The sequence below is a fragment of the Ostrea edulis genome, chromosome 1, assembly GCF_947568905.1.
Source record: "Ostrea edulis chromosome 1, xbOstEdul1.1, whole genome shotgun sequence".
NCBI classification, from domain to species: domain Eukaryota; kingdom Metazoa; phylum Mollusca; class Bivalvia; order Ostreida; family Ostreidae; genus Ostrea; species Ostrea edulis.
In genome coordinates this window covers 49,316,481-49,330,703 of record NC_079164.1, presented here as the reverse complement: position 1 = coordinate 49,330,703, position 14,223 = coordinate 49,316,481, and the positions used below count along the sequence as shown (strand labels likewise).

General features: G+C 32.8%; 1 protein-coding gene across 5 annotated transcripts in view; it reads left to right on the top strand.

Moving 5' to 3' along the window:
* Positions 1-1,736: 1,736 nt before the first annotated feature.
* The window catches only part of LOC125651592 (nuclear mitotic apparatus protein 1-like), a 31,954-nt gene continuing 19,467 nt past the window's right edge, over positions 1,737-14,223 (top strand). The window contains exons 1-8 of one of the 5 annotated variants that reach the window (XM_056153035.1): positions 1,737-1,836; positions 4,550-4,761; positions 5,034-5,134; positions 5,822-5,907; positions 6,138-6,214; positions 9,151-9,254; positions 10,627-10,804; positions 12,450-12,527. In XM_056153035.1, the coding sequence (XP_056009010.1) occupies positions 5,099-5,134; positions 5,822-5,907; positions 6,138-6,214; positions 9,151-9,254; positions 10,627-10,804; positions 12,450-12,527 (559 nt within the window). In that variant the 5' untranslated portion in view covers positions 1,737-1,836; positions 4,550-4,761; positions 5,034-5,098. Of the gene's footprint in view, positions 1,837-4,549; positions 4,762-5,033; positions 5,135-5,821; positions 5,908-6,137; positions 6,215-9,150; positions 9,255-10,626; positions 10,805-12,413; positions 12,528-14,223 lie in introns of all 5 variants that reach the window. The other 4 variants (XM_056153032.1, XM_048880252.2, XM_056153038.1 and 1 more) reach the window with 4 other exon arrangements.

Sequence of the window (14,223 nt, the reverse complement as noted above, 5' to 3'; positions counted from 1 at the left end):
CTACTCATACTCCTAACGTGACAAGAGCCACGTTTACCGTCCTTACACTTCTTCTTATTCATATATATAGTTTACCTCGTAATTATAATCAGGAATAAATAAAAATAAATAAATTTGAAGTAAAATGAATATATATATATATATATATATATATATATATATATATATATATATATATATATATTTAACGTTGAACTTCTAGGTGGCTGGAATACCCCCCCCCTTTTTTTTAACCGATGCTATTTCCCTGCTTAGCTATTTCTATAGGTTAGAATACCTGCATGATATCTGGGAGGGGGATTACATCACGGTCGCAGTCTATGGGTAATTTTAAATAACAGATTTCCACTGTGTACACCTCGCACATTAATATTTGTGCCTCCATAAAATATATATGTGTACTTTTTACAGTAATTGTGTTTGTACCAATGGATATTTATCATTTTGGACTTTTGGGGTATTCAAGGCATTGTTGAGATGCATTAGAGAGATTTTAAACAAAAAATAATTAAGGTAACTCCATACTCGCATTATTATCTGATGAAAGTTTGAAATGTGTATTTATTTCAATTCATTAGAGTTAAATGTGATAGATTATCAAATAAGATATAATAGATTATCAAATAAGATATATAGGTCATCCCACTTTTTAAGATGTGAGACATACATTTTTTTTTTTTTTTTTTTTTTTTTTTTTTTTTAGATATTAACGTCAGAAAATTTCAATTTTCCTTCAACAGCAATTATTAAAATTTCACGAAAACTGGTTAAAACAATATAATAACTTATTCATAATAATTTCATGAAACTGTTTCTTTACAAAACTATTGAAAATGTCTGTAAAGAAATCTATAGCATAATAAACTTGATAAAGGGTTCGAAGAAAACAGAGTCATTGCCTTTGGATTAAGTATTTTGAAACACATTATTGATTATATATCCTAAAGATATTCTATGTTTAACAGAATTTTTACAATAACCATTGGAAAAGACACCAACAAAATTTATGATAATATCATGCATATAAATCTAAATAAATCAATGATTTTGCAAAATCTTATGCCGTCACAGGAGGGTGACACTACTTTAAATCAACTCGTGTAGGGGAGCGGGTCCTGAACCTAAGAATGCAGTCTGGCCTGGAGGTTATAAAACTTTTACCGTACTCACACTCAAACTCAGCCATGTTTGTTTTGAGTACAACTCTGAGCAAGCTTCCAGCATACTCGAAAAAATCTTGAGCATATCAGATTTTATAACCTTCACTTTTGAGTGTGAGGGCGATTTAGAGCACAGGCCGGGTTGAGTTCGAGTATGAAAACTTGCTCAAAAAAGTTTTATACCTCCAGGCCTGGTCCCCTTCCCACAACGCCGTTCGTGCACTTTCTACTATTATTGTGGAAAGGGGGCCAGGCTACACCTCGGCGATTACCATCGAGTAAGCAACCAGACGCTCGGCTATATCCGTAAATCTCCGACGAGCTCGTCGGAGATATGCGGAGACAGCCGAGTGAGTGATAGTCTGGTCCTCTTCACGTAGGGAACCAGACTACATTTTTCGTTTTGTTAAAATCTTTACTTATCCAAAAGCTTTTAGAATTTTAGATCGAATTTATTAAAAAAAAAAAAAACCCAGAAAACAAATCTCCAATATATAGGTAGATTTGAAATTTTAGGACACATTTTTTATGTTAATAATTCCCCCTTTTTTACGTTTTGTAAAAATTTTCGCTTCCAGTCGACGAAAATCAAAACGAGGCAACCGCTCAAATTCGAAGATCGTAAACTGTAAATTTCACGTAAATAGACCTCCAGCTGTATTTGTCACTGAAAGTGGTAAGGGTGGTTACTGTGTAATATTATAATACAGAAAAAAATGAAGGCTGATATGGATTTGTATATGAACAAAATAAATATATCAACTGTGTTTACAGTTTTAATTGCATGAAGTCGATCTAGTCGTTATATTGTGGCAGATATAATATTAAATAACTATCGCATATACATTATTACAGACATACATGTAACAACTTACAATCTAATAAGAATCTATAGATTAGGCAAGATATTAGTCCTGTCTTTCACTCATGCTCTTACGAGTTACATGGGTAAGTATATTGATGACAATGCTGTTTTCGACTAAACATGAAATGAAGCAAGAAAGCAATCACTATATCACTCACTCCTAGACCTTCAATTTTTTCTTTCTCATATACAGTATATACAGGTTTGATTTTTGCTAGGTGAGTGCTGAATAATCACATTGTAGCAAAAAGCAAGTTCCCATGAAAAAATTATATTGGCGCAAAAAGCACATCTATAGAATAAATAACATTGAAAGTGAACATTGGTGTATTTATAAGGTTACAAAATTACTATGGACATTGCACAATTAATTTATTTTCATACATTTATGTCAATTAAAGAATTTCATAACTCAATGATGAAATACTTTTTAATGTTTTTCTAGAGAAAAGTGTTATTTGGAAGTTTTAAATTCATGAATCAAATTTTGTTGATATGGATTCAATTTTTCTTTCTTTCATTACAATAACCACTACAGTTCAAAAGGAAATGGAATTCATCTTCAATATGGAATATCATCTCCAATTGCCCAATGAGATACATTTTCTGCATTAACTTGGGCAACTCTCAGTTGACAAGCACTTTGTTATTTATAATTAGTATCAGATATAGTGAGTTCAGGCTGAGGCACAGTTTAGCATCGATTTTGAAAGTTGAGGGGGGGGGGGGGGGGGGGGGCTGCATGTACTGTCTGGAAATGAATGCATAAATTAATTGTGATCATCTATATCCTTTCATAGTGGTCAGTTGTTTTAATGAGGCGAAAAAATAGATTTTATTTATAAGTAAATAGCCACACACATGCATAAAGAAAATTTATTAGCTTCTTTTCACTTTATTAACTTTTTTTTGGTTTTATCTCTGCTACCAAACATCAGAGATTTAATCCAACAACTCATGCTTTTGGTACTAGGGTATTCACTTGCAACATTCTGAAAAATTACTTTCAAACCAGGCAGATATTTTTGTATCAGAATTAAGGCCAAAATAAAAATATAGTTTGTTTCCCCTCGCCCGACGGAGTTTGAGAAAGTCACACGGACCCAAAAGTTTTTATTCTGTCATTCTGGCGAAGTTTTTTTTTTTTCCTGAAAATTTTGGGGTCATTTCAGGTACAAATCAATATCTTATAATGGTTAAAATTTTCTATATCTTCCTTGGTTTCAATCTAAAATAAAAAATAAATAATACGAATAGAGGTGGTCTGCTAGATCGTGATGGGAGAAATGTTGTCTACACGAGGAGCGAGAGACTTTGGAGTGTCTGGGTGTGCAAGTTGTGTTCTTCAGTAGGGGAAAGTGTTGATATTTCTGACAGGTGTGAAATTTTTGACAGTAAGTTAGAAGTATTATATCCACGTATTCTCAATTAAACTTATTTCCGAACTTGGTAAATTTACAAACTGTAAAACATCTAATATTATATGTGCATGTGTAACTCAGCTCTGATTGGTTGATTTAAATAAATGACCTTGTAAAGGATGTCAGCATCAATTTTGTTTGATCGGCAAAATCAAGTCCCGTTGAAACGTTTTCTAAAGTTAGATCTACCAATAGGTTTATGATTAAAAATTATAAACAAACTTAAAATCATTATTACATATATGAATTAATTTAATGTGCAAAAACAAAACTATAAAATGCCAGTGAATTTACCACAAAATAAAAAGCAGCAACCAAATTTACTAACTGTCTGAAGTTATAATACCATGTGTCTGAAATAACACAATTGTCTGTAGTTACAGCATTCTACCTGACTTTATTCAAATGCTATATGTGGCATAAAGAGCAGAAAAAATCCAATGAAAACTGAGTGTTTGTCGAATCAACCATTATACATGTACAATATGTTAGATAATGAGCATTTCTGAAATACATGGAATACTGTCCGAAATAGCAACACCTTCCCCTAATTGGCAATCAAAGCAGAACTTTACACAAGAATCAACTTTATGAGTTTGATGAGGAAACATGGAATAATGTGTTTCATAATGTTTTAGTATTGGGCTTTGTTAATGGTCAATGGGATTTCATACTAAATAAAATTCTGCTGTCAGACTAAAAAAAAAATTTTTACCTACCTACCAATCCTTCTCTGAAATTTCGGGTCGGGAGACGGAAACAAACATATTTTTAAATATGGCCTAAGTTATCTTTAGCAATCATTAATTTGTATTTACAAGAGTTGTCCAAGTGACGCATAATTTTCATAACTTCTTTTTCTGAAGAGTTCCAAAATTTTCTAGTTCTGATATCCTGTATTAATCCATTATCACATCTATAGTACTTGAACAAGTTCTGGAATATGAGAGTATCTTCCTCTATCGATATTAAGATCATGGACATATAATTTGAGCTTACTAAAAATGGACCTCTCAGAATTTTTATCTCTCATCATCATAATATTTTCTGACTGAAATTTGTTTGTTGTCTGTAACTTTTTATATTTTTGACTTCTCCTCTAGAACCAGTGGGCCAACTTCAACAAAAGCTTAACCACAACTCATCATTTTGTAAAAGGGATTTCAGTTTGTTCAAATGAAGGGGCATGTCTCTTTCAAAGGGGACGTAATTTAGATTAGGAAAAGTGAAGATAGGGTGGTGTCTTTGAAGAAATCTTCTCAAGAAACACAACAGGGCTCCCACTGGAGCAAGGAGAGAATTTTGTATCTTCATGGTGTGTTGAAATTTTATTTTTCCACGATTTCCATACTTTTATACATGTACAAATGAAATGAAATTGGTATGACTATATACAGCATAATATCATTGTCAATGTGCTCAACATGTAATACATGATGATAGATTCATAACATGTATATATTAAATTCTACCGATCCTTCATTTTATACATATCTTTACCATTCAATTTCTGTGAAATTTTTTATTTTTGTAGAACCACAGATTAAGACTACAATAATCAATGCTATTTTCCTATTTTCCTTTCAGTTTTAATGCTATGGCAAAGTAACTGGTTTTTAACTTGCTTGACATAGTGGCACCTATTTGGGGAAATGGATCCAGGAAAAAGAGATGCTCTGGTAGCTTGGGTAAGTTGACAAAACACTACAATTACTGAATTCTCACCAAGTTTAAAGCATATATGCCCCTATCCCCCAAATCACAGTATATAGCACTACACATGGAAGAATTAAAGTTGTGTGGTGAAAAACAGCCCAATAGGGATTATATACATGTTAATGTGTATCAGCCTTCTAAGCATGAAATCTCAAGAGATAAAGCATTCTCCAGTTGTCTGGTCTGGTAGTGACCTTGATCTTGAACAAACTGACCTGCTGAGCCATAGGGAAATTAGCACATGGTATACTAATAAGACAGTCACATGGTCAGTACTGGGCTCAGTTTGCAAAGAAAGTGTGTAAAAAGACAGGCTGTCTATTGAAACTATTTTCATTTACAACTCTACAATCGTAGATATTTGTATGCATATTTAAGAGCTTTTTGTTTCATTTTATCATAGAACACCATAGTATTAATATCTTTATTAGAATCTAATCTGAAAATTGGGGCACATACTTGTATGTACCTTTAAGTATATTTTGAAATTTCAGTGAAAGTGGAGGTTACATGGGGCTCTTATCCTGCCTTGTCCTTTTAGAGAAGGGATGGGAGTTCTAATATGATGATACATGTATTGGTATAAGTTGTAATTGAATTGATTTCTTATATAAGCTGTGTTATTCTAGGAGATATAGATATTTATATTTTGCTTTCAGCTTGATTCATTTTGTGAAGATAGGAGTATAACTTGCATCAATGATGTAAGCTCAGGAACAGATTTTTTGGACTTCATTTCAAGACAGTAAGTGTTAAATCCTCAGAGATTATAAACAAAGGGTTGAAGTACAGTCAGACCTTCAGGGTCACTCAGTGTTTGTGTTGGATACATGGCAAGAAAGATGAGAGCAAGATTTCAGCAAATGTTGAGAAAAGCAGCTTTATTGTCTTTTGCTGTTTGTTATTAATGTTATATATCATAAAAATTTAGTTGAGAAAATGAACATTTTATATTTCTATATTTTATTTTTACAGTGATTGTTCAAAGAATTTCAGTAATACACCACTGTCTAAGGAGTCAATTTTCACTCTGATTAGAGAAACATTGGAAGGTAAATTACTATGGTTACTGATTAATCAAGTGAGCATGCTATTATAGTTATATACTGCTCAAAAAGTTTAGAATCATGTAGAATTCCTTTCATTAAATTTAAAAAAAAAAAAAATAAATGTACTGAATAAGTTAACAATAACAAGTGTATAATATATATATTTATCACATATCAGGGATATTTTTACCCCTTGAATCCAGGGACCAGGGCCTTCAAGTTTGGGGAAAATAGCGATATTTGATTGAAATTGGGAAATTTGTTTCATACAAATAAATAAGAAAAACAAGCAAAAAGTTAACTGTTTGATATAATTTTATTATCAATGTGGCTGGCTTAAACAAGCTTTAATTTCCAGTCTTTGGCAGAGAACAATCTGTCACAAATTTTTTGCAACAGAGTGGCACTGAGGTTGGATGGCCCCTTGTGGCATATTCTCATCAAAGCATCTATCATTTTGGAATTTTTAGGCATTATTTTGGGAAAAACACCTGCTTTTCAGCATTGGGAATGGGGCCGAATTTCAGTCCTCTACAGACCCTTAAAAAAATCCCTGCATATTTACCCCTTTATCCAGTGGATATCACTATTATGATAAATTATTCATATCCCAAAGTAGATGTTCCTACACCGCATGATGTAATGTGAATAGGAACCGAATCAGGGTGACAGAATTACTCAAAAATTGTAAAAATTGATGGAAGTGGTACAGATGTCATTTTCATTATCTAGCCTAGTTACCATCTCAAAAAAGTGAAACAGGCTGCAGCACAGCGTTGCATACACCCCCTGATCGTGATTTATATCGATCATAAAATATTCTCAATGATCAAGGAAACAAAAATGCATTGAAAGAAAGAAAAAAACCACATTAGGTGACATTAACTGAAATTGTTTTTCTTAAAACTCAAAATGAAATTATTGACAACACCCCACCCACCCTTGTCATAACTGATCATGACTTAGTGTGTAAATCTTTCTGCGTGTTAGAAAATCCAACAGTTCACATTAGGAAGTGAATACTCTAGGATCTTTTATCACATATTTACCCCTTTATCTAGTGGATATCAACTTTCCATCTCCATGCACCAAATGAACCTGGGATATGCCACATTCAACTGCACACAAAACAATTCCATCACTTTTTTAAAATACAGATGTAAGAAAAACATGTACAAGCATATCTAACAATGAAAGCTCCACGACCCTCCATGTCACAGAAAACATAAGAATTTTCTGAATGATGATATACTTGGTGGGAAATTCATTGTCAACATTGAACATCTAAACGAAGACCGCGCGTCATCTATGACACAGATTCGGATGACTGACATACTAGTATTCATGAATAATCACACAATTTCAGGGCAAAACGTTCTAAAATGTAAATGCGTTTCTCATTTAAGAATGATCTTTTATGAATTAAACATTGTGACAGTCAATATTCATTTCTATTTATATTTCCCAACAAACTATTTGTAACAGCGTAATGATAATGTTACGATGTAGTTCGGATTGAGTTAAACAAAACAGAATATACTGGGTCAGTATTGTGGAAAGGTTTTTTAGTATAAAATATGTGATAAAAAGAATCTCCCATGGTTTGTGGCTGGATTTGATTATTATCCAACTGTTAAACAAAATTTTAAACACTGGAGGCCATTTCCAAAATGCCATCATTGAAATGACGCACAAATTAACTCTGCTTTCATCAAAAAAGCACACAGTGGTCCACTGAGCTTGGTTCCATCTCAAATATTGTTTACACCATTAAAGACGGAGATGTCAGTGAGTGATGTTGTGTCAAAGGTAACCTTACTGCTCGACACATATAACACGGGTTACCTGCATGCAAACGATTCATTATTGTTGGATTAGAAAAACATGTTACAATGCCATTTCTCAGATCAGTATATAGAGTCCTGGCTAATCTACTGCGTGTTCTTAATGAAATTGTATGGCTGAACCTGCCTTGTCATGGATGCATTTTGTTTGGATGTCTTGACTTAGGCCTGTCACTTTCATAATTGTTCGGGTTAAATCTCACCATTAGCTCGAAGTTCTCTAACACTGTGCTTTGAGCTACCCCAAATGTTCTAGATAGATCATATGAGGATGAACCACAGCGGCATATAGCGAAGGCAAATGTTTCATGATAGGTCCCAGTGGATGAATGTTTGCAGCATCCCAACAGCTCCATATCTTTCTGCATATGACAATGAAGGTTATATACATATTCATATAAGATAATCTAGAGTTTGTATTACTCTTTTGGTGTTGAAATCATACATCATATGAGTTGCCATTAAATAAATTTTTTGTGTAATGAGCCACCTTAACTTTAACCTTACAGGTACTTTTAAGTGACGTTCACTATAAAATTACGTTGTCTAGATAATAATGATTCGGATGAAACTAAACAGCATTCATCGCTTTAATTGACTTTTATATTATGTAATATTTTATCATTGCTGTATTAAACTATAGACAGGTGATTCAAAACTTTTTTGAGTAGCTACACAGTAAGTTTTGGGACATGATATGGAGTCATTCAGGGTGTGAAATGGACAAGGTGAAGCCAAGTCCCAATATGGATATCCATTTCACACCCAGGATGACTTTGTATTATGTTTCAAACTGACTGCTGTAACAAACAAAACGTAAATGGATTTTAATGGGTTATTCAGGTTATTATAGGATAAGAAAGAAAGTATTCAAAATTGTCAGTGCAATATCTCAAAGAAAGAATCTATGTTATGATAGAATTTACATGAAAAATGTATTTTCAATAGAGAATTAAGATTTACATCCCAGGATGAGTATCTTTGGCATTTGTTCATTGTTTTATTTAGTTGTAGATTTGGGTCAAAATGTTTGTATGTAATTTTAAAAGTATAAAGTAAATTTCTATTTTATATCTATCCTCTTTGTACTATTAGGAATCTATGCCACTAACTTGACTGGGGAGAGCTCCATCATAGACTTTACAGCAGTTCTTCACCCAGACGTTTCAGCAGAAAAACTAGAGTTTGAACTTGCAAAGGTAGTACAAGTTGCATGCCTTTTAGGATTGTTTATTAGGGTCCCACCATTTGATAAATGCCTTTTAGTAATTGCTGTCTGTCCATCTGTCAACACTTTCTATGACATGCAATAACATCAGTTTCATTGGAAAAATTTCATAAATTTTATAATTTTTAAATACACTATCACCTCATTATGTTGTCATCCCCACATACTGCCATCAAAATGTGTATAACGAAATCCCATACATACTAGAAAATCAGTGATAAACTCGCCTATTCAGGAACAAAAGGTCAAATTACATTTATACATCCCCCAATAACAATGTCAACACACAAGGATCAAAAGTCATAATTATACATGATAGCCATCATAGGTCTGACCATATGTACTGTGCGGTGAATTTTAACAAATTTAATTCAGAGCGTGGCATGAAAATAGGCAAGTAAAAGGGAATTGTGATAGTAGCTTAAATAAAATTCATCTCAAAATTTAAAGTTGTCTCTGAAATAAACAACAGAAAAACTAAAACATTGTTCATGTACATAAAGGTACTACATGTACATGTATGAACTATTGTAAATATGTGTACCATGTGACATTTTTTGGTATTGATATGTGTGATGTCATATTTCTGTGTTCTAAGTAAAAGATACAGCCAATACACGTTTCTCACCGTAAGACCTTCACACATAACAGACCAGGTTAAAGGTCAAATTGAAAACAAATGCATCGAAATGACTTTCATCAGAAAACTGTTTTAAGAACGAGTTTGGATGCCTACATCCCAAGATGTCCACCATATACCAGATGATGTTTTAGATAGTGATGAAATTGATGTTGTAGAAAATTAAGAGAAAGCAATTAAAGGATGATGACTCGCAGTCTAAAGTTTCTAAATATTCTAAATAAATTAAAATCAATAATCAAAACTTGCATTTTGATATCTTTTGAAAGTAAAATTGAAGTACTACACTACATTTTGTCTTGAGTCACCAGAAGGACAGACAAATCTGGTATTGGAGCAGGAACTTTGAATGGTTACTGGTGCTGTAGACCAGTGAGTTAAAAAGCTAGGCTGTGAACACTGATTTTGACTACCTGGAACATGAATACAGTCTATATGAGCATGAGTAGAGGTGATCCACCTTGATGTATCACTTTTCAGATCCTAAATTGTCTACATATGATCTTTCAAATAAAAGCCCTGGCAGTTTATGGGGAATGGTAGAGGTATCAACCCATATCTAAATTTTACATTTAGATATACATCATGATATATGCTCTCCTCTACTTATAGAGAGGTTTAAGATTTGAGTATCATATAAATACAAGGAGTACTGGTATTTTTCAAGATTTACCTTTTCAGTATTGTGAATATATTATTGCAGATACTGCTGGCATTAATAGGGGCTTACTTCCATCCAACCAATGGAGATATTGGAGTCTTTGCCAAGATCGCCCTGACCCTACCTACAGAAAAACAGGCACAGTTTCTTCAGATGCTAGAACATGTCCTCAGTAAAGACTTAGATGAAGAGTTTGTGGGAGTTTTATCCAAAAAATTGGGTAAGAATGTTGTCAAGAAAGTTTTATGTAGTAATTTAAATACTAAATTTATTCTCCAATTCAGAAAATAGAAATAAGATTTACAATACAAACAATGCTTTAATTGTTAAAATTAATCTGTTCAGTTGGAAAATGCTATGAATATTTATTACGATAATTCTCAACACCTACGTTACACATGTATGTAGAAATCTGTAACTATGTACATGTATTACATGCAATATATACATGTTTTATGTGTACAGGTGTCGGATTAGGTACATGTAGTTTTCACTGTATATACTCTGAACATAAATGATAGGTACCCCAAGCTGTCTTTAATTATGCGGTTATCTCTTTCTAAGCCATCGATCTAGTAAATTTGGTCAAATAATTGGATGATCATTTCATTACTGTAGTTAAACTATGATAAGATAAATAGATATTTGGCATCCCTGTATGCATCCTCACAAGTCAAGGTTTTGTGATTACATACTCTCCACATAAACCCTTGACTTGTGAGGATGCCCTGTATGTGCCCCTTTAATTTGTTTGATAATGATCATACTGTTGTCTGTGTTTGTTTAATGACACACGCTCCGTTTTACGGGTATCACTGGTAAACTTAAAAAACAAACATAACCACACTGCAAATGTACAATCCTTGTTGTGAATATCTAGTGCACTGTTGCTGTACTTTGGTACTTTGATTTGCAAAATACAGAATACCAATATGTGTTACAAGTCGGGCTCGTTCTTTGTAATATCTATTAACTTTAATAAATTTTAGAGTTGAAATGATACATCCCCTTCACGATACGATACATATATTGAAATACTAATGCCACGATTCAATATTTTCAATACGATACAATTTATAGAAGAAATCAATGAAGAAATTTGAAGAAAAATGTAATTACGAAGATTTAGTCACAGTTTTAATAGCAAACTATTTCCAAACCGCTGAATGCTAAGATGCCTGTTGTTGGCTCTGTAGTTTAAACTGATTAAGTTTCTTATAAATGTTTTTGTCAGACTCGAGGTTAACAGCAGTCTGACCATTATCGGACACAATTTTGTCCCTCTTACATGTTAAAATAATAAGATCAAGTCAAGCCTGATGTATTTTACTGATCTCGATTTTAAAAAACTTATCAAACCGAAGATCAAGACAATGAATTGAATATTGAATCGAGCGTTTATATTGAACAGTATCGATATTTCAGTGAATCGTTTCAGCCCGAATAGATTTGTAAAATGATAAATCAAATATATTTTCATGATTAACTTTATAGTAGTATGCACTTGGTATTTTTACTTTGCTATTTAAACTATCACTCTTGTTGATTTGTTACTGATTAAACTGGCATTGAAAATACTCTTAAATGTCGCAAGTTGTGTAGCAAGAAAAATTTCTTGCGTAGTATGCAGCTGTAAGCCGGACGTGGACTTCGGAGTCAAAATTGCTTTCAAAGAAATGACTTTCATGTGTATGCAAGTATATACAAGTATATACAGTCATTTAAAAGTATCCACTTAAAATTTTAAATCAACATGAAATCAGATTTCTTTACCTGTAAAGCAGGTTCAAAATACCAGTAGGACACCCTTAATTTCTTTCCTTTCATAGATTCTGATCCCGATGGTGCTCTTTTCTTGAAACTAGTGACCACCCATCCAGGCCCAGAGGCATCGACGCCATTATTGGAACAGTCATTCAACTTTGCCAGTAGATGCATCAATGGTATCATAATCCTTCATCTGTTACTGTTACATACTAATGTTATGTTTTTCATGTTTTTTGTGGTAGTACCAGTTCTCATTAATCATCACATATATGTAGTTTTGTGTTCACCATAAATGTCTGGTCTCGAGTGTGATAACTTCAACAAGAAATTAAGATATGCAATGAATCGAGTAAAATTGTTTTGCTTTTTCAAACAATTATCCTTAAATTGTAATGTCAAATATATGGTAGTGCTCTTTAATATAATACAGTTTTTGTGAGTGAAAATCTAATAGATTTACATTTGTATTTTCTTCTAACAACAGATATTTCTGAAAAATCAATTTATCATAGGTGTTGTATTTTACTGTATGTATGTTGCATGTATTGTACATACATTTCTTATAACATAATGTTTAAAACCATTTCCTATGACCTTTAACTTTGGGCATTACATTCAAACTTTCAATTGTCCGAATGCAAAACTTTGTTGTTCAAAATTTTTCACTCAAATTCAATTTAAATGCTTTGAATATTGGTGTTTTTTTCCCCAATTTAATACACAACATTTCAAAAGTGTAACAAATCAGTTGTTATTTGATAATTCAATCTAAATGTGCATGGATGTTATCAATTCTGTATAAAGTTGTATTACCGGTAAGAAAAGATGAAGTGCTGGTGATAGCACTGAATTTCTGACAAGTGCAGACTATATTGTTGTCAGCGTCAATTAAACCTGTAAATTTGATTTGCCGCTTCAGTTAAAACTCCTGGGGTTTTATATTTGATATTCATTGGGCTTAACACAAGTATGATAATGAACTAATGAAATATTCACTTTGCCTGATTGGACAAGTGGGTATTGAGTTTCACTTGTTTGAACTGAGCTTTTACTTGCCCTGGGCAATCAGACAACTGTTAATTTTTATCTCTGTATAAACAGGTATTGTTGTGATTGTTTATACTGAAGTATTGAGGTCAGAAATTTACTTGTAGGCAAGGTGTCAATTTCACACATTTCATTTCATCTCTCAATCACAATGGCACAAACAAAACTCACCATAGTTAAAGACCCATCTCATGACCATATGGTCAGTGAAAATGTAGGCTGAGCCTAATCTAAACAGATGTTATTTACCTGGAGTGACCAGGATCTACCAAGGTGTTAATTGCTATATCCCATGACACTCAAAGAAATACACAGAGGCAGAACATGGTAGAAATCTACCTGTCCATGCTTTTTTATATAGTTTTGATATACACAGGACCTGTCTCAGGGACCTCTGCAGAGTTTCTGTGGTCATAGTGTTTGAATAATGGTTGTATTCCTAAGGGTAACTGACACACATTCTACACCCACACCTCTTTCTCTCTCTCTGTCATTGACTCAATGAATAATTTCTGTTATAAATATAGAGGTATCATAAATTGATGACATACATTATTTCAATAGGTTACAAGTTTTAAAACTTATTGTGCAAGTTATTGTCTGATTTCTGATTGTGTAATTTATAATACATGTACAGGTATATAGAGAGGGGAAATTACAATTATATTGAAATTGCATTGTTCAGGGGCCTTTTTAAAAACAATTGAATTACAAGAAAATAGCAGTTGTGGACAGGTCATTGCTATCAAAACTTAGGTATACTGGGCTTCCTCAAGATCTAAAGAATGCCTATAGATACTGGTGTTATTGTTATCAAAACACCTC